Source organism: Lissotriton helveticus, chromosome 5_1, assembly GCF_964261635.1.
Source record: "Lissotriton helveticus chromosome 5_1, aLisHel1.1, whole genome shotgun sequence".
Taxonomy (NCBI): domain Eukaryota; kingdom Metazoa; phylum Chordata; class Amphibia; order Caudata; family Salamandridae; genus Lissotriton; species Lissotriton helveticus.
The window spans coordinates 956,322,444-956,350,325 of record NC_136065.1 but is presented as its reverse complement, the minus strand read 5'-3'; the positions used below and the strand labels follow the sequence as shown (position 1 = coordinate 956,350,325).

At 43.7% G+C, this 27,882-nt stretch overlaps 1 protein-coding gene across 1 annotated transcript in view; it reads left to right on the top strand.

Moving 5' to 3' along the window:
• LOC144753457 (gamma-aminobutyric acid receptor subunit pi-like) overlaps nt 1-27,882 on the top strand; it is a 518,120-nt gene that overhangs the window by 202,776 nt on the left and 287,462 nt on the right. Inside the window, exon 2 of the mRNA XM_078641142.1 lies at nt 25,554-25,666. Coding sequence (XP_078497268.1) covers nt 25,554-25,666 — 113 coding nt within the window. The remainder of the gene's footprint in view (nt 1-25,553; nt 25,667-27,882) is intronic.

Sequence of the window (27,882 nt, the reverse complement as noted above, 5' to 3'; positions counted from 1 at the left end):
TCACCTTGAAACAGTGCTTTGGAACAAAAAGCTTTGGCTGAAGGTTGATTTTTTTAATCAGGTGAACTAAAGATTAATAAAAAAAGCTTCAAATCTGACCCTATACATGTGGCGGATATTCTTCCTTGGCGATTTTAGATCACAATCATAAGGATTATACTTTTGTTTGATGCAAAACAATTAGGTTGAGTATTACAATGATTTAAGCATTGTTTAGCCTGTTTTTTCTTTGTTCTAGGTTGCGTAGCAGGATCAAGCGTCACAATATTTTCAATTTGGATTACTGTACACCGAAGCAAGTTGTCAAACGAACTTTCAGGAGAAACCAGGGCTTTTGAATTCAATGATGTAGGGGTGAATAAAACGGTCAATTTTGTTGCTGTAGTTGTCAAATTTGCCAATAGCACGGCCTTGCTCAGATGTTTTATAAGTTAACTTAGGTGAGAAAGACCTGGTTCTGCTTTTGGGTTTATGTTTGATAAAGGCAATGAAAAGTAATTTATCAACCATTTGGAGGTGTTGGTGAGGGAAATTTATATTTTGGACAGCACTGATCCCCAGAGGAGATTGGCGAGATGTATTAAAATATAAACACTGTTGAGAAAACCAGGCAGAAAGTTATCAGAGAGGTGGATGGTTTTTGCCAGGCTGGAGCTACTGGGCTGATCGAGCATAGTGATATTACAAAAGAAGACTTCGCTTAATTTAATCAGGATGGGGTCCATTTGTCGTTTCTATGTAACGAGTTTTACTTGCTGGAAATGGGGGAGAAGCTAGCTAAGAAACTGGTTGTATGTCATTAGTATTAAGGTTTTTGAAGAACTGTCTCTTCCGGGTGTTAGATTACATCGGCTATTGAAACACAGACAGCTAGCAACGAATGAAAAATACGAAATAAGAGTGGTGGGGTCAGGGAAATGCCTGAATTCAGGGTCTTCCTAGTTGGCAGACAGACACAGGGCTCAGGCACTAGGCTGGAAGTGTTTGGGGACTTGCCGGAAGGTCGTTGGCATATGGAGCATAGGCGAGCAACACTTGGTCAGGTGTGGAAGGATGTTGAATGAAAGGGGTGATGCTGAATATTTGGATTGTTTGGTTAGGGGTTTTTCATGTTGGGGGGTATTTAAGGGTGATGGGGATATGTTGTTTAAATGTAATATAGAGCCGGGCTTTGGTATAAGAAGTATTTAACTGTGAAGTTCTGTTGCATATCTGTGGCATTTTGCTCTAACAAGTGGCATGGTAATTTTGCAGCGTTCCGCCAGATACAGTAAACCGAGAAAATGAAAGCCATTGATAGAATGCAAAGTACTGTTATGCTTCACACAAGCCACGTGACCACTTGACGGCTGTAAACACTGTCAGATGATGATGAGTATAACGATTTAAGTTCAAAATCATAAAAAGAGCACTCTTACAGAATCCGGAACACAAGTTCAGGAGGAACTGGGCAATCTACTTCAGGGCTCCTGGCTTTTAGTCAAATATTTGAATACAGGAAATGTTACATCAATGCGTGGAATGCTGAAGGCGAAACTACAAATCCTAGGATGAGAAGTGCTTTTGTAAAATGCCTGGGTAACTGGTGGTTTCACATGGCACTAAAGTCACTTAACATCGCTTTTACTTTGTATAACTACGAAACATCAAATTTCTTAAACTAGGTTATAGCTTTGAGGTCACGCATGGAAGTAATACTATAAGGACCTGCCCCCATCACAAGCTCCAAGGCACCACAGCTGTTGAAACAATGCAGTAGTGATCTAGAGTGGACGTTTATATTGAGGAAGGCAACCATGCAGCCCAGCCAGACGTGCACAGAGTCGGGCTCATTGTTCATGAGAAGGGCCACCGTGTCACCTTTCTTGAACGATGCATGGCGGAGTAAGACCTGGTTCTATCGTTCTTTCTTGTCTAACACAAACTTTGTTTTACAGATCTCGTTTGGCCAAACGTCTTGGCTGACATTTAGAGTTTGAGGACACTTTTTTATCAGCAGGTAATTTGGTGTTATCACTCCTGTTTATCGGGCTTTCTATATGAACACTCGTGAATTCAGACTTTGTGATCAGTATTGATATTGACCATCTACCACTTCGCCGCGCTCGCGCTGTTACTAGCGCGGAGTATTTTTAAAGCCTCCTGTTTTGTATTTGGGTTTGTTTTTGTTGTATTTACCCCTGTTTTTAGCCTGCTTGTCTGCAGCTAGCGCCCCTTTCTCCCCTCACCTGCACTTAAAAAAACGGCATTCTCTGCCTGCAAAGCACCACCACTTTGGTGGGTCCGGGTCCTGGGGGTCACTTTGGGCGCCATCTTCCTTTGGGATACCTCAGCCAGCGGCGGCCGCCATCTTGGAGCGGACTCGCACGCTCAGGGTTGATTGGAGCGCCTACTTAAAGTCGCTCCCTCACGCGCAGCGTGACGCGCAGTTGGACGCCCTCGCTTAGCCTGAGTCGTGCCGGAGTCCTGCCCGTCTGCGCCCGTCAGCGTCCCGGAGGCGTCGGGACGGCGGGGGACCCCGGTCCGGCGATAGTCTGGCTGAGATGATTTGCTATTCCTCTGCGACGCTGCGGGACATGCGGGGTCATTCTAGCTACTGCCGCTCCGTCTTCCCTGGGCGGTTTAGGGGCAAACGACGCTGCCCGGGCTGTGGTTGGACGCCTTCTTGGACTCGTGTCACAGTTCCTCGCCCAGCAACAGCTGGCGTGAAGCATCTTTGCCTGCTGCTGAATACGAGGTCGGTAGGACGCCATGCCCTGCATATTTACGATCTTCTGGTCAGGGAAAATCCCCTGTGTTTGTTATTGACCGAAACCTGGCTGGGAGAGGCTTCCAATCCGGACGTCTTCTCAGCCATTCCTCCGGCGTATAATATCTTCCGGCAGGACAGAGTTAAGGGGAGGGGTGGGGGAGTGGCTGTAGTGGTGAAAAAGAGCGTTTCCTGCTCAGTGCTTCCCCTGAATTCCATTGGGAGCGCCGAGTCACTCGCCTTCACGCTCAGACTGTCCCCGGGCCAGGCTCTGAAGGGGTTGCTGGTTTATAGACCACCAGGCCCTGTGGGTTCCTTCCTGGAAGATCTGCAGACAGCCGTCTCTGAGCTGGTGCTGACCACACAGCATTGTGTCGTGGCTGGTGATTTCAACTTCCACCTTGACGCGGCGGATGACCCAGATGCGGCCAAATTGCTGGACGTTACATCTCCGCTGGGTCTCATACCATTCGTGTCAGGGCCAACACATGAGAAGGGGCATACCCTGGATCAGGTGTTTTCGTCTGTCCCACTCATGGAGGTTGATACCCTGCAGGTGCTCTGGACCGATCACAGGTTGATCAGATTTTCGGTGCTGGAGTGCGCGCGGCCGGATAACAGAGCGTCTACCCTGTTTAGACCGGCCTCGAGAGCGCTGCACAGAGTGACACCTGATATGCTAGAGCAGGCGCTGCTGGATCACCCATGTCATCTCTCGGGTGATTTGGATAGCGACACTGAGGCTTTGCAGCTATGGCTCACTGACAGGCTGGACGATCTTGCCCCTAAGGCAGCCCCCCAGTCCTCGGCGGCACGGCAATCTGCACCGTGGTTTACGGAGGCGCTTCGTGTGGCTCGTAGCCAATGCAAGGTGGCCGAGAGGGCCTGGCGCCTGTTGTATGATGGGGAGGCTAAACTCGCCTATAAGGCGGCGGTGAAGGCCTACCATCGGGACATCCTGGGTGCCAAGAGGGACTATCTGGCTAGGAGGATCGAGGCATCTGCGAACTCCTGTAAGGAGATCTTTATTATTGTGAAGGAGTTTACGACCCCCAGCTCCCATCCGCCCCCATTAGCTTCTTCGGATGCATGGGCGTGTGATCTCGCCGGTTTCTTCACCAATAAGATCAAGGCGATTCAGGCCACCTTCGTGGAGGGACCGGATGGAAGTGGCGTCATCAGGGCGGGTTGTGGACTTCCACATACACTTGCGGCGGTGCTGTCCGATTTCCCTGTTGTTTCCAGTGATGTGTCTAGGTCGCTGCTGGCCAATCTTAAATCTGGCTCGCCACTTGACCCCTGCCCCGCCAAATTCCTGGCCGGGATGGCGGCAGTGGTGAATCCACTGGTCAACCCCATCCTCAATGCCTCCTTGAGGGAGGGGAGGGTCCCTAGTTCTTGGAAAAGAGCGATGGTGATCCCCCTCCTAAGAAAACCGGGTCTCGATGCCGAGGCTTTGGCCAATTAAAGGCCAATCTCGCTTCTTCCGGCGCTAGCGAAGATCACGGAAAAACACGTCCACGGCGTCCTGCCGAGCTTTTTGGAAGCTAACAATCTGCTCCATATATCCCAATCCGGTTTCCGTCCTAATTTTAGTACGGAAACGGCTTTGTTGGAGGTTACTGAGATCATCAGGGAGACCCTGGATGTCGGCGGCAGGGCCATGTTGGTCATGTTAGACCTATCGGCGGCTTTCGACACCGTCCCCCATAAGGCGCTTTTAGCTAGGCTGTATGACATCGGCCTTAGGGGGACGGTGCTCAGGTGGTTTACTTCCTTCCTTGAAGGCCGCTGCCAGACGGTCTGGGTTTCCCAGAGTTCTGCCGAGATGCCGCCACTGGGAGTCGGGGTTCCACAGGGTTCTGTGTTGAGCCCCACGTTGTTTAACATCTTCATGTCCCCTTTGGCGGCCTTGGTGGAGGCATATGGGGCCCAGATCGTCTCTTATGCCGACGACACTCAACTCCTCTTCACCTGCGGGAAAGACCAAGAGTTTGATGGAGAGAGAATTCGGGACTGTCTTGCATTGGTCTTCGACTGGTTCCAGCGGAACAGTCTGAGGGCCAATTCAAGCAAGTCTGAGGTTCTATTCTTTGGTTGCGTCGCCGATCCGGAGTGGCAGCAATGGTGGCCGTCCGACATGAGCCCTCCGGCACAGTCCTCCTTGGTGGCCAAAAATCTGGGTGTCAAACTAGACAACCAGCTGTCGCTGAGAACTCATATTCTTGGTCTGGCTGGCACCTGTTACGGAATCTTGAAAATGCTCCGTAAATTCCTGCCTCTTCTGTCTGAGGAGCACAGGAGGATTACTGTGCAGGCTCTTGTCAGCTCAAGGTTAGACTATGCTAATGCCCTCTTTCTTGGCCTCCCTGACTACCTGGTTCAGCGCCTACAGGTGGTGCAGAACTCTGCCGCCCGGGCTATTTTTGGCCTACGCAGACGAGCTCGAGCTTCCGGGCTGCTTCAGGCGCTACACTGGCTGCCTATCAGGAAGCGGATCCAGTTAAATCCCTGACTTTGATGCATAAAGCCCTGTTTGGATCAGGGGCTGGATATCTGCGGCGGAGACTGGCTTTCTATTGACCAGTCCGCTCCTTGCGTTCGGAATCCCTCTTTAAAGCGGTGGTCCCGCGGGTGAGGAAGGCCCGCGTGGGAGGGCGTTCTTTCAGCTGCAGAGCTCTCCAGCTGTGGAATTTGCTTCCTCTTTCGCTTCGCAGCACTGCTAATTTGCTCCAGTTCAGGAAGAGCCTGAAGACCTGGCTTTTTAATCTCTAGTCTGTTTGTACTGTTTATTGCTTTTATTGTTTTCCTCTGTTGTTTTTTCTCATCTTCGCTGTGTTGTGTTATTTTTACTCTGAGTTGCAGGTGGAAAGCGCCGGGACACTCATCTCGAGTAGCCGTGCGCTATATAAAAGTCATATAACATAACATAACATAACATAACATAACATAACATAACATATTGTCCACAGATCACTGATCACTGGAATCAGACACCTTTTGTGGCATTCGTTTCTTCGGTTTGACACATTTGATAAGATATGAATTCGGATCTTTACTGTGTTTGGACACAAGAGTCCACACTTTATAGGTATAGCACATCCAACCTTGAGTACTATCAGATGGCGTGATGGGATGAGTTCACTTCCTTCCTATAGCCTAAGGAATTCACACTCTGGTCTTTTGGAGTAACTTACATTTGATTTGCATGTGTATTGGCACTCTCAATTTGATCTTCTTTCTATTTTCGCACTCGATGCTGGACCTGGGCAATAGTGGCTCTTCATTTTCTCACTCACGCCTTTCATGTTTTTAACGTTTTTTGCACCGATATCACCAATTGATGATAGTGGCAGCAAGCACAAACACCACAACGTTTGTACTTTTTACATCAGATATGGTATCTTTGTAAAGGTCATCTATAAAACATTGAATTTTTGCTGTTCCAGCAGGGGGTCTTGAAGAATTTTGTATAAGAAGCATGTACAGAACATGAAAATCATACGCCCTGAGGAAGGGACACATCCTGAAATGCATTGGGCTTTTTTCAATTATGTGTTGCTTTGTTAACAAATGTATAGTGAACAAGTATGAACTGCATATGATGTAATATGCTTTACATTCAGTCGTATTTGAATGTAGTGATGTATATAGAATACTTATGAAGTCAGCAATATAAGTGGTGACATAATAAATTTTGTTTCAGATCATGATAAAATGAAAAAGTTTTTAGGTTACATGTTTATCTTGACTCACTAGCGGTTGATACCTTAGGGGACTGCTTAGCATTGCGTTGAGTGACAGGCTCGGCCTTCTTCCGCACCTACTCTGTACCGGAGTAAGACCTGGTCCAAGAGGTTGCTCCTGTGGTCCAGTTGCCAGTAGGGTTGGCTCTTCCCTTCGAAAATCAGGAACAACTTTTCGGGTACTCTCTCTGTCACAGCCAGAAAGTGATCCAGTACTGTCTCCACCTGGCCTTTCCACTTGTAGAACTCCACATGCTTCCTGGTGCGGAGCACTTTCTGCAGGTAACGCGTGTCCAGCCAGAAGTAGGGGAAGAAGAGCTGCTGCACAAGGTGCAGGGCCAACAGCGCTGCTGCGTACGTAGATAGACTGGCCATAAGCATGGGTGCAGCTGTGGAGAGCAGGGGCCCACCAGAAGGGGTGTACTCTCACCACTTGTGGAGCATCATCAGCCAAGCACGAAACTTGATGCATGTGGAATGAATGACTTTGGGGACGGGTGAGGGGAAGACAAACAGCAGTCTTACAGAAAGTGCGCATGCGTTCCTATTCAGATAGTAAATGCTTCAGTGTTGCCAGTAGCAGCAGCACTAGTTAGCTTCAGTACAAAGGTGCCACGTCAGTGCTATCCCTTTAATGAAAAGTAAAACACTCCAGAGGCATCGGCGTCCCTCTCTCTCTCCCGCCCGCAGTTGTCTGTATCAGGCGACCGTGGGTCTTTCAGTACAGAATGGGCATAAAGAAGGCACTAAAGCACGTTTCGCCTGTAGTAAGAGAAACCGAAAAAAGAAAATAATGCTCACAGTCTAAATAAAACGTACCATGTAACAACTGAAGTAGAGGGGCCTGTCACCATGGGAAGTGGCAAATGAAAAGGAGGCGATACTAAGGAGGGACTAACAAGCCTATTCATGAATCAGACGCCAGCAGTTAGGACAGACAATTACACAAGCCAATGGCAAATATGGACGGAGAGTGGGCAATGCTTCTATTCACTAATCAATCACAACAAGTCTCGCAGAGCAACGCAGGTGCGCTGGCTCTAGGCTCGACCTAAAAAGAGAAGCGTCCACCATCCTGAGCAATAGAGTGAGAGGCAGTAGATGTAGAGCATGAGAGTCAGATAGTACACTCTATCCTATCTTCACTTCATCAGTCACATCAGCCCTGATCAAGGAATATCTATTAATATTGTCTGGTTATTGGGTGGTAGGTGCAACGTTTGTGGGTGGTGTGAACAGTTTTCATTCAAAATTAAGCTTTGACTTGAACTGTTTACCCAAAACGTCCCTAACTGCCTTTTCAGGTATGGTACTTTCAGCCTGCCCCTGTTTTTCAGCTAAAAAACGTAGTACAGTACAGTCACATCATTGCCGATGATTCCATCTAGAATGCAAACTCCCACACCATGTAGGATTACAATTTATGTGGACTTCACAGGTGTTTGTTCATGTGATTTACAGCAGGTAAACCATCTGCCACAAATCGGTGAATCAAATGGTGCCTAGGCTCTAGTTGGCAACCTCAGAATGGTGAAAAAAATGTGCTATTGAAACATTATTCCCTGTGTGTTGTGTGAAACACAGAATCAAGTGCAAATTGTGCACGTTCTAATTTGTGACTCCTGGACTACTGCAAATAAGTGGGTGAACAATTATCATCCTTACTGGTTGGGTTCTCAGAGTTTCAAGAAAAATTGTGACTGTGAATACTGGAATGCAAAATTATGTCAGTTATATAGAGAGGGGTGACTGAATGTGATCAGAAGATTCCTTGATCTGGCTAACCTAGACTCTATGGTAGTGTAAAACAGGACACTCACAGAGCAGCACATCCATGTTTTGGTTTGCCTTGACAGAGCAGCTGTCGCCAGACAATTATGTGAGCACCACTCGAGAGGGGTTTTGGCTCCGCCCACATATTGGAAGTCAGGAGTACAAGTTTTGATAGGGCAGAAGTTGTGTGCTTCCACAAAAAAGTACTTGCCTTTATAGCTGTACAATCAATATTTTTATTATTTCAGCTGTCTTAGCTTGAACTTTCAGTGGCACTCACATGAAATTGTAAAGCTAATAAACTGTTTCAGATAACGAGATAATTTATAGTGTTTTTCTCTGGTAACAGCGCATATGGGAAGAGGGCAGTCATTAATCTACACGGATTTGTAGATCTGGCTTGACAATGCAACTGTCACCTGTCCTTTTGGCATGCACCAATATTATTCTACAGTTCTATGCTTCCACAAAAATACATATCTGTTCCTTTGCTATTTACTTTTAATGCTTCACAATACCATACAACATTCCATTAAAGCCAGACCTACTGGCACTGCCAAAGCTTGTTCTGAGATGATTCTGCAGTCAAAAATAAACAGAAGAGCAGCAAAATAAAACACTGTTGCTCTAGCAAGAAACTGTTGCCACTCACCAAGCGAAAACATCTGAAGGTGTAAGGAACTTGCACTCCACTTGATTCTCTAGGAGGAATTAGCAAACAGTAGTTCGTTAAAAATAGAAGGTCAGAGATTGCTAATAGGTTACATGCACCTATGTGTAATTATTTCCTAGATATGACCTCTATACAGACACATGAATGACACCAGAAAGCCATTTAGGAACAGTGGGAACAAATGCATACCCTGGACTAACCCCAACAGAATAGCCATGTCATTGTGTAGCTATGCCACGTATGGACAAATACAGTGTGTGGTGACCAGTGTTTCCTTTAAAGTGTGCAGGCGCACTTCTTTGCCCCCGAGCCCACAGTGCCGTGTGTGTGGCATGCACACACATCCCCAGAAAGCGTTCACGCTGCCGCTTATAAAAGGCGGGCAGTGCAAAAAATTGGCATTTCTAGGTTACAGAGGAGGCAGCCTGTGGGAACAAGGAGGGAGCACTTGCTTCATTTCTTTTGTTTTCTGGAGTGCAGCTGCGGGGCACATTGTGTGCTTCTATTTAAGTATTCATGTTAATTGCAGCGCCTGTCACGAGCTGCGATTAACATGAACACTTTAAACAAAAGCACACAATCTACCCCGCCGCCACGCTTTAGTAATGAAAGAAATGCTGCACCAAACACGGCGTGTCCTTTCAGAATTACCTGAAAGCACACACTGTGTTTGTAGACTTGCTGCATTTCTTTTCTTAATAGAGCTGGGCTGTGGGGTGATTGTGTGTCTTTTTTAAGGTTTTCATGTTAATTGCAGCTCATGACTGGCACTGCGATTAACATGAAAACTTTAACAAATGCACACAATCACTCCCCAGCTGCGCTCTATTAAGCAAAGAATTGCAGCATGTCTACAAAGATGGTGTTTGCATTCAGGGGATTCTGCAAGCACACGCCCTGTTTGTAGACTTGCTGCATTTTCTTTTCTTAATAAAGCTGGGCTGCAGGGTGATTCAATGTTGCCAAGGGTTCAGTTTGCTAGGTGTGTCATTGTATATAAAGCAATAGTGGCTGGAAAGAGCAAATAATTCTATTTTCACATTTTAATGCCCAGTTACAGCTTAAGTTATTTAATTCAACCAATGAATACATGTTTCGTTAAAGTTTAATATGAGTTATTGACCTTAAAATACATTGACAAAGTGGGATTCGTTTCCAATCACAGAATGTCCAAAAAAAAAGCTTAAAAGTGGAATGCGCAAACCATTTGTCTCTGAGCCATGGAGTTTCATCAGCACATCTCCTCCCTTTCTCCACAAGAGCAGTTTAAGCATGAATGGCAAAATATTCTAGTTTGCAAATGTTTTCTATATAATTCTGGTTCTGCAATACTTGCCGCATAACGCATCATCGCTGCATAATTTGACAATTATAACTAATAAATTGTTTGCAGCGCAAACGGATAAAAAGTTACTAAAAATTGTGACTCGTTTTTCGGCAAAGTGGACTGCCCATTATTTCAACAGAGAAAATGGCGACCAGTAGTACATCTTCACTGTTCATTAATCAGTACACATGTCAAACAGCCGACGCGTTTCGTCCAGATACGTCTATAATCCCTGCAAACACGACAAAAAGAAGTGGTGCATTAGAATTGTTGAGATCAGAGTGTTATTTTGAACAAAATTGCATATTGACTAATAGAGGACCTATTGAAAAGAATACAACTCTATAATGTGGACTTAAATAGAAGAAATACGTCTTAAGAGGGGAAGTTGAGGCAAGAAAACTAATAGAGTATAATTCACAGGCTATTCTTATATGTGTATACTGCTGCCAAATTATATGGCTGTACAAGTGTTGAATCAGAATCTCGCTTATTCAAAGTGGTCATAATAAGAGCCCTGATGATGTCCATATCTGGACGAAACGCGTCGGCTGTTTGACATGTGTACTGATTAATGAACAGTGAAGATGTACTACTGGTCGCCATTTTCTCTGTTGAAATAATTTGAATAAAGAACATTTGGTGAATCCAAATCAGTGAACCATTGATATTTGTTTTTTTTTTATAAATCAAGTCGCTCCCTCAAATCATTGCAACTTAGTTTCTTGGAACAATGTCAGGAGCAGTGTTTGTAGCCAGACGAGATCCTGATCTGCTAAATTAGGTTAAGGCTAAAGAGCAGATCTCGGGCAGGCATATAATCACTATTTATCTTTGTTTTTGTGTGTATCCGCACCGTTTACTGTAGGCACCTAAATGGCCTTGGCCATGGGTGGTTTGGTTGGGTTTTCCGGGGTAAGGGTGGGACTTTTTGGGGAGGGGGAGAGGGGGTACTGGGGTTGGGTAAGGGTAAGGGTAAGGGGAGAAAAACTGAAAAAATCCTCAGAAGCTTTTTTGTCGTCAGATTTTATGAAGAAGTTGGCTCAGGGTGTTATGAGTGAGGTTACCTCAACGGAATTGAGATTCCTATCTTGGAATGTAAACGGCCTGCATGTGAAACCTAGGAGAGAGTTAATTTTGAACTATCTGGAGGATTCGTTGGCCCAAATTATAATTTTGCAGGAGACTCATTTGTCTGGGGCTGAAAGTAAGGAACTCTTTTTGGCTCAGCGGTGGATTGCTCATTCATTTTTTACTCCTCAGATGGCGGTTACGAAAGGGGTGGCAGTTCTAATCAGGCAGGGGGTTAATATCTCAGTGGAGGGTATAACGGCTGATGTTAGAGGTAGGTGGTTGATTGTGAAACTGAAGCTGGCAGGGGAAATGTTGATTATTATCGGTTACTATGGTCCGAACCAGGACGATGTGGGTCCTTTAGATGAGTTGGCCAGGGAACTATTAAGTTTTTCTGGTAAAATAATTATGGCATGCGACTTTAATACGGTGTTGGACCACAAGTTAGATCGCTCGGAAAAGAGTAGAGCTTTGGTAAACTCTAAAATGTCGAGTAGAGTTAAGACCATGATCGTCCAGCAAGGTTTGTGTGATATTTGGAGATTGAAGTCGGGCCAACAGTTAGGTTATACATTTTATAATAAAAAATACAACCATAAATCTCGTATTAATTTTTTCTTGCTTGATTCTAGTCTCAGGGATCGTGTGACTCAGGTGGGCCATGCGAGCGTGCATCCCTCCGTTCACTCAGCTATCTCACTGTCTTTGGAATTAGGGTTTGGCGTGTCGGGTTCAACCTGGAGGTTAGATCGTACGCTCCTCTATGATCAGGAAACCTGAAAAGTTCTCAGTGAAGAGAATGAAGTCTTTTTTGATAAAAATATGGGTTCAGCTAGGATGGAGATTGTGTGGGATACTTGTAAGGCTTTTTTGAGAGGGAGATTAGGTGCTATGGGAGCAATGAAAAGGAGAATATATTTTAGTAAGGTTTCAGAATTGGAGGAAAAAATTTGTCTGCGTGAGGCTAGTATTGTAAATCACGGCGGACCTGAGACGGATGAACCGGCATTGCATGATTTGACGGAGTTAAAATCTGATTTGGTGGTAGTATTGACCCAAAGAGTTAAGAAGAAATGGGATGCTAGTCAACTTGCACATTTTAACTATGGTGAGGGGTGTAGTAAACTCTTAGCCTGGAAAGCGAAAAAGGATCAAGTCCGAAATCAGATCAAGGAAGTAAGACTAGTGGAGTCAGGTTTGACCATTACAGAAAGCAAAGGAATAGCGGAGGCTTTTCATGATTATTTTGTGCAAGTATATAAGGAAGATCTTACCCCAGATGACCTAGCGCTAAAGGGTTGGTTAGAGTTTTTGGAGCCGCTATCAGATGACCTTCAGGAGGTATTAAACCATGAAATATCCCAATCAGAGCTGGAAGGGGTCATTAAAGGGGAAAAGAGAGGTAACGCTCCGGGACCGGATGTCCTTCCGGCCGAAGGTTATAAATCAATGATAGATATCTTTGCACCAATTATGTGTCAACTATTTAATCAAATCTTTTTGGGTAAGGCTTCACTACCTTCTTCATGGAATGACGCAACCATTACACTAATACCAAAGCCAGGGAAGTTATCAAAGTATATGGAGTCTTATAGGCCTATATCGTTATTAAATTGCGATTATAAATTGTTCGCAAAAATTTTGGCCAATAGGTTGAGTATTGTCATTCCAAAGTTAGTCCATGAAGACCAAAAAGGCTTTATAAAGAGCAGATTTTTGAAAGAGTTAACTTTCCCGCTTATTGGTGCAATAGATATGGCCTCGGTTCACAATCATCCCTTGGCGGTTATCGCACTTGATGCCGCCAAGGCGTTTGACCGTGTAAACTGGGTATTTTTACAGGCTTTGTTAGAACATCTTAATTTAGGTCAAAACTTCACTAGCTCTCTTTTATCTTTATATCATTCCCCTACCTCTCGAGTGTTAGTTAATGGGATATTAACTCAGCCTGTTACGATTATGGGTGGGACCAGACAAGGGTGTCCTCTGTCACCACTATTGTTTGACTTATATATAGAGCCCCTAGCGTGCAAGATAAGAGCCACAGATAAGATCCCCCCATTCATTCTGGAGGGTTGGTCTAAAAAAATCGGGTTATATGCGGATGATATAATCATCTACACCCCCAAATTACAACAGTCAATGGAAGGTCTTTTAGAACTGACCAAGGAGTTTGGGGATGTGTCAGGCTATGCGATAAATGAAGATAAAACTGAGATTATGGCCTGGAATTTAAATGTCGAGGGAGCAGTGTGTAAATTTGAGATGAGATATTTGGGGGTGAGGATAACGCATGACATTGGAGATCTTACTAGGGTCAACTTTTTAAAAATAAAAAGGGAGATAATTGCTACTTTTCGAGGGTGGGCACACCTACCGCTGTCTTTGTTTGGTCGCACAAACCTGGTAAAAATGATGATCTTACCGAAGATAACTTTTTTGTTTGAAACAATCCCGCTGGCATTTAAGAAAGACTGGTTTGCAAAGTTACAGAGTGAGATTAGCTCTTTCTTATGGGCTTAAAAAGGGCCTCGTCTTTCTTGGAAGAAGCTTAGAAGAAAACTTGTTAAGGGTGGATTGGCGGCCCCTGACTTTCAAATCTACTCGTGGGCCTTCTTGTTAAAAAACTGCAGAATGTTGTTGGGTACCCCAACTTTTTCAGTGATTGGAGAAATGTTTGGTGCAATGCTTAGAAGTAATAACTATAATGAGCATGGCTTTCTGTATACGTTTGCGGTTCCGAAATTTTAAAAAAAGGTCAGGTTAAAGGTTCTAAGAGATTTGGCAGAGCTCTGGTTCAGAATTAGGAGGTTATTAAAAATTCCATACTACAGTTATATGGCTTTGATTTGGGATGCTCCAGGGTCACCTCTCTGGTCAAAGGATGCCTTGGCTACACCACTAAGAGAGGCGGGACTTCAGCGATGGAATGAGATATTTACAGATGGCCAGTTGATTTCTTGGGGAAACTGTGAGCAGGAATGGGGCCAGAGCTTTTCGAGGTTTAAATATTTGCAGATCCAGAGTTGGGCAACCGAAACGGTGAACTTAGTTGGAGTTCATAATGAATTTGAAGAGAAGCTTTTTTCAGACTGTTTGTTTAAAAAAGAAGTTGCCCTCTGGTACTGGCTGACACTCGAGATGGAAGATGGCCCCTTTATGCTTCCTGAGTCCTTGTGGGGTGACTGCTTGCCGGAGATCGCGACAGAGGATCAATGGCAAGTAACAACGGCTATGTTATATAAAATAGTCAAACCTGCAAATTTAAGGCGGAATCATTTTTTTACGATTCACAGGGCGTACTGGTCTCCCTGCAGACTCTCGAAATTTAAGACTGGTGGTGTTGTGGTCTGCCCAAAATGCAAGAGCTCCAACGAAGACGACCTACACATGTTCTTGTTTTGCCCGAAGATAAGAGAATTTTGGGTGGCCGTGAGTAGCTGTTTGTCAAAAGCCTTAGGCCAGCAGATCGAGGTAAGCCCTGAATTAGTCATAACCGGGAGACTGGATCTGCAAGGTAAGGGCACAGATGACAACGCTAAACTTATCTTTTATGCTATATTGCTGGCTCGGAGAGAGATATGTAAATTATGGGTTTCTCCGGTATCTCCGACAGAGTTGGACTGGTTACGAGCCATGAGATTTATTGCCAAATTAGACATTTCGGATCAGACTAAGAAAAGGCACAGATTTTGGTCACCTTTTTTGTCATGCTTTGGGTGAGGGAGTGGGTTTTGTGTATGATTTTTTTTTAGCCAAATAACATAAATCCAATGATTAAACCTTCGCCTATCTCGCTGGTAGAGTCTCCCCAGCCCGGGCGGAGATTGGAGGATAAGGTGGCCGCGCTCTGGAGGAAAACTCTTTGTTTTTAGCCCCATATACAAGGTGGTCACGCCGGGAGAAGGGTTCTAACTCTAAATAGCATTGCACAAGCCTTTTTCCTATACAGCCAGCACATGAGATAAAAGCCCATGGGTGGTTTCGTTGAGCAATGGGTGGCGAGAAGGCCAATGAGGATAATTTTTTTTTTTTTTAAACTCCATCTCTCTCTAGGAAGAACATTAATCACCGGAGGTACCATGACATTTTTATTGTTGCCTATAATTTCTGGAGGCCAGGCAGGAGTCAGCAAGTGCTTTTAGAAATATAATATACTTGCAAGTATGACACCCCACCCACAGTCTGCGCCCGGTGCGATCACAACGCCCTAGAGCCACCCTGCTCAAGAGTCCTATGACCACAGACACAGAGTCACTGCCATGCTAGGGTGTGCTGCTTCATAGGCCTGCCTGCAAGACTAGAGGTGAACTTCAGTATGGATTGTGGTTGACAGGCCTTTAAGGTTAAACAAAAATTTCCACCGCTAGGGTTCACATTCTGGTGCTAAGACAGCAGGGCTTCTAAGGTCTAGCAGGGTCTTCTAAGGTCAAGCAAGGTAATGTTTTCCCCCAGAACAGTGGTCTTCTGGACTGGTCATGAAGGCTGAACCTGGTCTTCCGTTCAAAATTTGTCAGCTCTGACCATAGTGCCACATCCTCTCCTCCACTGAAATCATACTGCCCCACTGAGAGAAACGTGCACTGCCTTCAGCTACAACCCAATTGTGCCCCGCTTTAAACACCTGGATGTAACTCAATTCAAATTACGCATTAGACATGAGTAAGATGCTGCCTGAAAAAAAAAACATCATGGAAAAAGCAAACACTCATAGGTAATGCAAGTTTCAGTTAAGCATGTGAAATGTAAGCAGTAGCAACATGGTTACCTTAATGCTTTTACACTCATTAATCAGAAATCAGTGAGTGCTTTTGCAAGTGGCAGAGCAGAAGTGGACACTAACCTTGTCTTCTCTGTGCAAGAAGGAAGAGACAGAGTCCTCTTCCTTCTCTACCCGCCCATGCCGAACTGCCACAAACCCTGAGCCTTATTTGTGAGCCTTGGCTATTTCTGCCATCCTGGGAGGCGTGTTTAAAATAAAAAAGCAGGGGAATGGAATCTATTAAATTAAAGTAGGGGCACACCAAGTCCTGCTCATGCTACCCACTTCAACCACTGCATGTGTGGTGCTTTTAGGAAACAAGCAGACTACTTTGATGGTTTATGATCGTCTTGCTACTAGAATGACTGAACTAGAGTGCATGAGGTGAATCAACATGATTGGACAGAGTCACTACAGAAAAATGTATGTGCTTGGAGTCGGAAAAGAAAGGGAATATGATGGACATAGTTTGTTTGGCAGTGGGGGAAGAAAACCGCAGCAGAGCTGCATTTTCATTCTATTGCTGTAAGATGTTTAATTCCCTTTGCTGTGCAGCATGCAGAGCATTCTAATGAAATCTCAACTTTTTACTCTTGGGGTCCTGAATCACGTACACTTGGAATTACCATTCTTGACCCTTGAAATGATGTGCCCTCAGCAGCAGCTACAGTGTGACAAGACAGTAAGACTGCAGCAAACGATCTTTGGGGAGGATGTGGTAGCTGAGGTAAGGGTTGGGTAACGACCTGAATCTCACATAGTCCATTTTGAAAGGGAAAAAAGTATTTTAGGGAGGTAAAGCAAGGTTCATTGATGGTGATACTAGTTAAACAACCATGATTCGAAAAGTGTGGCAAAGCAGATTATTTCCAAAACAAAGTGCTTTGAAGTATATAAGCGATCATTGCTTTAAACCGAGATTATGCAAACAGAATCTCTGAAAATATGGATTATAGGCTTGTTTTTAAAAATGCCTCCTTCCTCTGCCGGTCACACTTAAACACTTGTGTTCAGCTCTGACAACAATCAAGTCCCGGGATGAAAGTGACAAGACCAATTCTGAGCCCACGGTTCCCATAAGTACACATGTCCAGAGGGCACAGCAGGGGCTAAGAAGTTGATTATTTTGTCAACAATCTCTGTCTAGGCTGACACGGGTGCTCAGGAGGGCGTGGGCCCAACAGGCTGTAAAACTATAAAATCCTGCATAAGAGGCTCAGGGACATGACTTTTCTGCTGGCAGGTGCGGCAAGGAAAAACAAAGCTACCGCCCACCAGTGTGTCCAATCTTCGAAGCATGTGTGTGCTTCTGTTCACCAAAAGGGTGGTCAGATTGTGGGAAAACAGCAGGCAAGACCCGCCCCATGGATCACCCATGTGATTGCTGGTACCCCCAGAGTAGACTCACAGGAAGGCTGGTTGGGCACAGCTAATTGATCTGTTAAACTGTGGCCTGCCTGCTCATCGCTGTTCATGAATATTCTATCTCTGACACATAGCATTTTTAATTTGACGGTGCAGTTGCATGCTCATGTATATTAGACAGATTTAGCATGCCATGTGCTGCCTCATTGGCAGTTCGCCTTAATTGCAGTATTGTTAGAGGGGCGCTAGAATGCATGACTAATGCATTTTGATGCGGAGATGTGGACACCAGCATTAAAATGCATTAGTCTAATGCCTGATGTGGCCCTACCCTAACCCAGCCCTGAAACTGCAAAAAATAAAATTACAATAATTAAGTTTTTATAATTTTATTTTTCCTGAGCATTTATTAATGTTTTCATGTTAATCGCAGCACCCGTCATGAGCTGCAATTAACATGAAAACTTTAACAATTGCAAACAATAACCCCGAAGCCCTGCTCTATTAAAAAAAGAAATGCAGCAACATAGCTGCCAAGGTTTCAAATTGCTATGTGGGACTGTAGTGTAGTTCCTATTTCCCTTATAGGCTCTGCTCATTTGAATAATATACACTATAGTTTTGACATAGGACTGAGGTCAGTATGTCTCTATCGAGTACACTAAACTTAATTACTTGTGTGTGCCAGCTAACTCAGAGGTCAGTAGAAACTTCTCAAAGGAACAAGAAGGGATTAGTTTCTGAAACCGCATAAACATGACTACTTTGTTTCCTTTTAGAATCGGAACAGTCTCAGAATCGTGGAAACAATAGATAACAGTTTCACTCAGTCAATCGTGCATCCTTCGTTTCTACAGAGTTACACAGAAATAGGTAGACAGGCGTTTCAATAAAAAGGGTGTATTGAACAGTCTTATTTCTCGTGCAAGAGATATGAACTGCTACAATCGTGAGACAGAATGCGAAGTATAATACGTATAGCGTTAGCGGTAAGATAAGATAATACTGCAATAGCATGGTTTGTAGCTATGACATATATCCATAAAATACATACATAAATAACACAGGCTAAAATGTGAATACTTGTCTGGTGCTTCCAAATGGTTCTAACCCAGTGTACCTAACCTAAGTGTAGTATGAGGTAAGAAGTAGGTGCTGTTTAGCTATAGTTAGCATTTGTCAGAATTGCCAAGAGTCCCTCTAGGTTCTAGTCTGCTCCATACCTTTAGAATGAGAGAGGTTGGAATCTCTTTCCGGGTCTCGATTTCTAACACCCCACGAAGGGAGTCTGAAACACTGGAGCTGGATTCTCTGCGAGGAGGATGACAGCGTCTGGTCAGTGCGTCAGGCGGGGACTCAAATTCCTTCCAAACTTGCCGTGGCGAGCCGTATCGAGTTGTGTAGCCGATCCGTGGTTTGCCATGATAAGTGCAGGTACATTTATACCTTGAAGGTGTTTAGGAATACCAGTATTGACATAAAAGTCGGGCAGAGGAACGTCATGAATGAACCCCTAAGGAATAGATGTTCATGCATGATAAATGACTTCTTGGAGAAATCAATAATCCAAGCAGGGGAAGTCCTAAAGGCTTAAGAGTCTGGTTTTCCAAGAACTCGTTGTAAAGTGGGATGGACGGATGTAGGTGACCATGCCTGTATTTGGTTTGCATGGCTAATGCCTAAATAAGGGCTTGAATTCTATGCCTAAATAAGGGCAATGAGAGTTGTGCCTATATTAGGGCATGATTCTGGAAACCTATTTACGGGTATCTAAATCGACACACAACAGGACGGTTTCAAACCTGCATTAACACTGTTCACGTGGATCTGTATGTAATGAAATGCACGTGTTCACTTTTTTAAGCAAACGTTTGGAGTGATATTTGGCGCTGCACCCACACGTGTGGTCTGCTTACTGGTGCACATAGCCTTGATTGCAGCTCACAAAGTTCTTACACTGCCACACACAGAGGAAAAATATTAGAGGGAACATTGGTGATGACACCTGCAGACAGAAGGTCTTGAGTGATATGGCTTTGTACTTTTGCAGACCTTGAGGCAAATTTCATAATGCACGGAAATGCTGTTCTTACAAAATATGCTATGTGATGTATACCTTTCAAATTACAGATGATATATTGTATGACAGCTCAATGCTGATGGCTTATGTAGATAGCTTGTTCTATGTACTGCTTGAGCCTCTGACATCACACTTGAATAAACTTTCTAAGTTAAAAACAAATAACTACATGTCACATCTCTGCAGCTGACGAAGGTAAATCATGTATGTTCATCTGAATAACTGAGTTCACTGATAGATATGCATTCCAGTAACTGTAAACGCTACATGTTGGGTGGACAATTTTGCTCAGGTTCTGAGTTCTGACATACTTGAGACAAATCAGAGCATAATCAAACTTGTGGTCTCGATTTGCCTCAGCTTCACTAAGTGTAAAATTCAATTTAATCGAACCAAATCCAGTCCAATCCAGTCCATTCCAATCCATCCCAGTCTAATCCAATGCAAAGCAATCCAATTCATTTTTTAATGTAGTGCATGTTTACTTATAGTTTTGGGTGCTGTAGAAACCTTCTTAAATGTCCTTTCAGACTTTATATGAGATAAGATAGAAGGTAAGAAAGCATGGTGCCAGAGCTATAAGGCTGTGACTCAAAATATTGTGTTCCGGATCTGATCCAATACAGACGTTTGTGGAGACCAGAAGAGAGAAAACATATACCGGAAGGACAGTGGAGAGACTGCCCACTTGAAGTTTTCAGCCAGTAAGCAAAGAAAGGATTGATAGAGCACATTTTGAACACTGGATTTGGATTCAAAGATTATGTGCATAGTCCTGGGTAATTATAATTGGGACAAGACTACAAAAATATGATCACATTTTTATTCATTTATCAAGAGTTGGGGTTCTGGTAGTCTAAATGCACGGTAAGAGCATCAATATGTAATTATGCTTCACAAGGCAGACACTTTTGTCATATTATATATGGGCTTGAGTGAAGGTATTTACTGCCTGAATCTGATGTGAAAAGGTAAAGGTGCACCTCGAACGGGGCAGATAAAAAAGACCAGGTCACGCTGATTGCATTCTTTTGCTTCTTGATAGACAGATCTTGATCTAAAATGATTCCAGGAATTTTACAGGCTCTAAAGCTTGGGGCAGGTACCCATGGTAGATAACCAGGAATTGTAAGGCCAAAGTGGAATGTGCAAGTTGGTTAAAACGATCTCTATTTTACATGGATTTAGCTTTGGCTAGAAGAAGCCCATATGTGAACTGCTCTTTCCACTAGTGGTATTAAAAGCTTGCTTGTGTATTAACAGCATGAATATTAATATGCCAGCACACTGTTTGCATTGGTGCCAAGGTTATTGTGAGTAAGCTACCCACATGGTTTGATGTTACCCAAAACAGTTCATACTGAGCACCTTTTGGTTTCTTGAGGTATATTGTATCAAACTTTCTTTAAAATAAGGCTACAGTCAAACAAAGGTTTTTAATGAAATTCTATTTTTTTCCTGTTTTGCTGATTGTTTAATATGTAGCTTTCATGTACGTCATCATGGTTTATTTGTTTTCTTGTGAATGTATGGAGTGTCTGGTACGTTATTTTGTACTGTGCCTAGCACTGTTCTTAGCACAGAGCACAGTGCAGATGCAACAAGTGACCTCTGAAAAGCAAAAAACAGAGTATATCCTGAGCTAAACATCAAGGTCAATGGGATTTCATCAAATAAATCTTGAGAGAGAAATAGTCGTCATATCTTATTTTATTAAGACGTTGTTCTTTTTGAGACAAACTAGCCGCCAATACGTGTTTCGTCTTGGTAAGTGAACCATAGACTTCTTTAGGGCTATGGCTAAATTCAATAGGTAAGCTCAGTATGTAAACTCCACAAGTAATAAAACGGTTGATAATAATTATTTTACTGGAAGCTCCCCAGTCACTCTTGATATAGTAGAAAAACTCCGAAGTAATAAGCGAGCCCCAGGTATCCTTCAGGTACAATGTGAAACCGACTGTCAAAACACAATTCCGTGGCGTGTGACCTTGATGTTTAGCTCAGGATATACTCTGTTTTTGTATTATAAATGGTCTTGTTTTACATTACCTATTTTGGTTGTTGGTGGGTGGCCAAAACCTTATCATTGGAGCTTAAAAGATTGTGAATTTTAACTATTGTCACATATCAGCGCAACTATCACTGTGTCACCCTTTCTATTGTTTTGACCTCTGAAAAGCATATCTAGCCTCTACAGGGCAGCCATTCTTTTGCACTTTCCCTCAATGTTTTTTACCCCTATAGATCGTTGATATTTCAACCTCTGTAGTAAAAAAAGCCTATTGATCAAACTCCATGAACAGGCACCCTGCTTTAAAGAAAGACTTGTTCCTAAATTCGCCATTACTAAAACTTAGGTAAATCGACTGTAATTGTGTGAAATGCTTTGCACGGTTTTGCAAATTCAATTATGGGTTGTAAGAGTCAACCAACTGTCTCAAACTGAACACTGACAAGACAGAAGTTCTGATTTTCTGCAGAAACTTCTCGCTGTGGGACTCCACCTAGTGGCTGGCAGAATATTGATCATCTGAGAATGGTGATCCGCTGCACTCCGAGGTGATTGAAGGTAGTGGTCTAGTTAACGATGGTACTCAGTGTTAGGGTGCTCAGGGTGAACCCCTACTGTCCGGGAGGGGTTGGACAATGAACAACAGGAACAACGACCTTACCGGCGTAAGGTGGGTGACCTGAGCACTCCTCTCTGCTTACAGGGAAGCAAAATAATTTCAAAAAATTCAAAAATATTGAAGTCGTCGAAGTTTTCAAAGTTTTATTCACTTTGCGTTCAAGAGCATGTAGTTCATTATTGATCAATCCATGGTGATTCGTTCAAAAAACAAAATTTCAAATGTACATGTCAGAATCACTCCTGAGGTTTTTGTGAAACATTCGTGTGGCAAAACATATATTCTTAATGTCCCAGATGCATTTCGAGCTGTGAAGCTCTTCTTCAGGGGGGTCAATGTATTCTAAAAAGAAGTGAAGAGGAACGATTTTACTGATCAAAGTCCGAGTGTAGATCAAGATATAAGAGGATTAAGGTGTGTAGTAAAGAAAAATGAAGAAATGGCATGAGATCAAGCTTGTGCGTGCCAAGGCTTAAAAGGGTAAACTCGGGCAAGACTTGTGATGATACCAGTGTTTTACGAGAAAATGAGCTGCGTGATTAAAAAGTGCTATGTCGAACGTGCAAAAAAAGGGTAGCATGCGAAAGTGGGCAAACGAGGAAAAAGAAGGTTCATGCGGAAAATGATGTAGAGGGTGCACTCCGGCATAAGATGTGAAAATGCCGATTGGTAACGGAAAAATGCCTACTTCAAGTTCAGCTGTAGGATTCAGAGAAAGTCCATCCACATTCCTGACTGACCTCCTGTCATTCAAACATCTCCTGGGGCTGAGAGAACAAGCACCTGTACTGCCAAAAAAGAAAGCCACCAAAATAGATTTAGAAAGAGAGCCAATATACGCTCCCAGAACTTGGTGGGAGTAGCTGGGCCAGCCAGTTCAAGGAGAAGCAGAGTTGAGCAGAAGGGAAAAATTATGCTACCAGTTTGGATTTCTGCAAGGAATTGGACTTTGAATGAGTTTTGATTCAAAACATATCCCAGCACAGGAATAGTGATTGGTGTCATGCTGCAAAACCGTGGAGAGGATTATCACCAACCACAGACTACTTTACCATTTTGATTACTCTTCTTTACATAAGCTCAGTTAGATAGCTGACTGGAACAGAAGACAGAATTAATTTCCTGCTTTTGCACTGGAACATTCAAAACTAAATGAGGGTAGTCTGAGGGAGACGTGTCAACAACTCTATCTTGAAACTCTCAGATTAGAAATGTGACCCACAGTTATGGGTTCCATTTTGTCCTTGACACTCAGGCTCAAAGTAGCAGGTCCTGTTAAAGAAGCTTACTTGTGACTGGCCAACTTCCGTTTTGTTCTGAATAATTTGCCGCCTAGGGGAAAATCGCAAGACTGTGCACAATTGGGCTTTTCTCCTGCCTTCCTCTATCAACCGTTTTACCGGGAAGTACGGAAGGTAGCATTCGGAGAAAGGAAAATACATGTGCTTCAGAGAAACAAAGAAAACCATTTGAAATGGAATATTTTACCGGAGATCTAAACTGGAGTTTCAAGGATCCACCCTGCCGCTTGAACTAATAGAATTATATATGATAGACCTTTTTTTAAAAAGATTGGAGGATATTGGCATCTTGAGCATGTTACAGAACGTTTTTTCAAAAGTTGGAGCACACAAAGTTTCGTCTCTGGAGGATTGGTATAAAGTGCAGAACCTAACAGAAAAGAGGCGATTCCATCATCATGAGCTTCATAGTTTTAGCCCCTGTGAGCTTTTTCGCATGCAGTTCGAGACTGTAGTGGGACTGCTCAGTGTTGAACAGGAGTCTAATAGAGCTTCCAGATTTGCCCTGGAGAAAATTGTCGAACTGCTGAAAGTTTGACTGCCTGAAAGAAAAACCTTTGAGTGGGATGAAACACTGACTTTTTTTCCAACTGCAGTCTATCAAAAGTTTTTCTCGAAGAGGTGCTGAGATTCTGGTCTACCTCTCCAAAAATACTAACATTGGTTTTCCACTTTTCCATTGATTTGAATGCTTTTCCCTAAATTACTTATTGTTGCACCGCTGTTCTTTGTTATCATTCATTTGCACTGTTTCTTTTTTATTGAGCTTGGTAGTTCTTTATTTTTTAACTGTACTGCCTTTTGTGTTTTTGTCCGTGTACCACTTGCATTTGTTTTGTGTAAGTCTGGGTGCTTGAGCTGCCAAACTGTCAAATGTGAGTCAGGTAATCCAGTGGTGTAACACAGTGGCGTAGCAAGGGAGGTGCGGGGGCGGTCTGCCACGGGTGGCAAGAGTTTTGGGGGCGGTGGCTCCCTCCGCTCTCACAGGAGTTTGCCGCAGGGGTTGCAAATGCAAGATTCATCACCAGCACCCCCCGCTCTACAGCGTGGCCACGGGGCGGGAAAGGCAGAGAGCGCCACGGGTGGCAAAGTGCCTAGCTACGCCACTGGTGTAACATTAGCCCCCGCAACCACCCACAGTACGGGGGCTGAGCTCCAGGATGGCCACTCCAATAATGGTCATAAGTGGTGGGCTCCTGACCTGAGAACTGCTGACTGGGTGGGGTGGGGGGTTCTATGTACTTTGCCGGGGGACCTCCTCACGTTTCATTAGGTCACTGAGGTAATCCTCTAAGAAACAGATTATTTGAGTAGTGTGGTCTTAGTCAGGGCTCTAATCAAGACTGTGGCGTTGCTTCCTCCAGCTAAACTAGTAGCTCCCTATCTATAATGGAGAATGTTAAACTAAAAGCCTCACCTAATTACTGCTGCACACAAAAAAACCTGGCTTACTGGACATCAGCATCATGACAAAGACAGTTGTAAAACTATGCTAATATACTACAGAATGCCAGGATCAGATGACCTGACTGGACTGAGAGACATTAATTAGCCATTTTTGTGTCCCCACTGTAGTCTCTGAAAAAAAATAGGGCATTTTATTAACCACAGAGAGGTTGTGACATGAACAGCTGTATTTCAGTCTGGTGCAAAACCAACATAGTTTGTGCTTGCTTGCTTCTGGTTGTCGAATATTCGTTTTACATTGCGTGGCCTTCATTTCCTTACTTTTTTGGCCTAAATGACCATTTCTCCCTCTAGTAGCATGATACCTATTTTTCTCTTACCTCACACATTTGCATCACACTATCTTCTCTTTTTCCTCTAATTCTCTGTACATCTTCAGACATTCACATGGGATTTCCCCGATTTATATTTCTTCCACATGCCCTTTCATCCAAAGTGAAATATTGGAACGTGCATAAAGGAAGCAGTTTTCAATTACATCTGTAGTATTACATTAATAAATCATCAGAAATTATGAGGTTGTAACGCAGAAGATATAAAACTTGATATATAATAGAGTTCTAACTTGCTAAAAATCCTAATAATCTATTTTATTTTTATTAGTGTAATGAAGAATGTCCAGGTGAACGCTGATGCAAAAGAAGGTGAAATTCTCCCTCCAACAATACATAAACTAATGAAAGGGTACAACAAGTACCTCCGTCCGTTCTTTGACAGTAAGTAGCATTACATTCTGTCCATTGTATATCTGACAATATGTATAGATGCTGTTAGAAGCAACTTCTATAAATGCATTACAAAGTGATTAGAAGGTGCAAAAATAGGGGAAAATTAATTAACTGCGACTACAAATCTTTTACAGAAAAATACCTGTCTTCGTGATAACAGTTCGTTCTGACGTATAAATGCAATGCATTTTAAATGTTTGACTTTTGCTCATCAATAAAGTGATATGTAATAATGATACACTAATATAAAGTTTCTTGAATGTATGCGAAAGCAGTGCTGCTTTTCCTATTTTAGAGAACTTTGGCTTTAGTACATATAAAATTGTGATAATGCAATATAACATAATCTTTAAGACATGAAACTAGCACCAGCAGAAAATGGATGCTACCTCTACAGTAAAACCATTGAAACAAATGTAAACACTATTTCTGCATCGTATTCCCCAATTTAAGGGGTCCATTAGGATGGCGGGCGGATTGCCCCCGCCAGGCTGGCGGTAGCCACCGCCAGCCTGGCGGGGGCAATCTGCCCGCCATCCTTCTTTGTATTCCCCCCCCGCCATATTAGTATGGCGGGGGGACCACGGCGGAAGAAAACAACGCCCGCCACTTTTGTTCCCCGGTCGCCTTGCGGCCGGGGCGGAAAATGTTTAATATGGTGGCGGTGTCTATTAGACACCGCCAGCCATATTACAATGGCAAGAGTGCAATGCCTGCCGCCACGGAAAGGCAGGCGGTCTTCACTCTGGGGGCCCCCTGCGGGACCCAGAGTGAAGGTGAGTGGGGGGGCGTACACGGGGGGTATCTGTGGTACCCCCCCTTCATTTTCATTTCCAAAGCGGCAGGCACCGCACGGTGCCTGCTGCTTTGCAAATGAAAATGCTGTGATGTATTGTCAGCATTGTGGCGGGCGGTGCAGAGAGCACCGTCCGCCACAATGCTGAGAATACAGGATGTGCCCGCCACTGTGGTGGGCACATCCTAATGGCACCCCCGGGACCCCCGCCCTTAAGGTGGGCAGTCCCGTTTTCCGATAGGGTGGGCGCCCACCATCCTAATGTGCCCCTAAGTCTTAACAGGATTATTTATTGGATTTTGGCGTGGGGCAGCTCAGCAACGCACCTTGCTGCGCTGGTCCCTGCGCCAAAGTAAAAGGGCAGGAATGCACAGTATTTAGGCAATTCCCATGCATTCCTGCCTTTTCTCCCAGCGCTGGCACCATTTTGGCAGCTCAGCGCCAACATAGACCTCTTTGCACCATGGTAAAAGGGTGTCTCCATTGTAGACAGGATTGTTTTTGTGCAGGAAAGGGCACCTTCCTGCACAAAAATAATCCTAAAAGGCGTTTTCCTCTCTCTATGTGTGCTGAAGAAAAAATGAGGGGAAATAAACATATTTCTCCTTGTTATGCCTCACTTCGGGAGGCGTATGGATATAGCGCTTTCCCGGGTTTATATATTTTTTTTATACCTAGGGCAACGTCAAATTCAATGGGTGTTGCATGGGAAAACCCACGCAACGCCCATGGAAGGCCTCCCGGGCACAGAGTAAGGCAATGCAGTGATTTGCACTGTGTTGCTTTACTCATAATTTGTGAGGCCACTCAGACCACACAGAGTGGCTTTGTGTGGCTTCATAAGTTGGAATGAGTGCCCTGCATCATGCATGTACCACTTTACATGATGTAAACATAATGCAGAGCTCTCCTAAGGTAGCCACCGTTACTGGCTTGTGACGGTATCACATACAATGTGAAGTAAAGTGAAGTAAGGAAATGTGCAAGGAACCATTTAAAAACAGTTATAATATATTATTGTACAACGTACCCATGTGCATCGGCTTCACTACCTCTATAAAAGATGTGAAAATGTTTCAATAATGAAGAATAAATTGTACACATTTAGGGGAATCTTTGATCTTCTCTTTGTTTTTATAGAAAATCTAGTAATCCTCAATATAGTAGCAACAGTGCCCTAATGCTAATCTCACTATAACCATCGAAAAGACATATTCGATGCTTCAACCAATAAATCTCTCTAATCGCTTGTTATTTATACTTAAATTGCTCTAACCCCTCACATCTCCAAGGGTTTTCTGACATAGCTCTTACAGTGCATTCTTCTGTATGTAAATATTGTTCTGTGTAAAAAATAAACACTAATTCCTTATTGCTCCGCAGCTCTAAATAAAGTTGTTAAATAGCC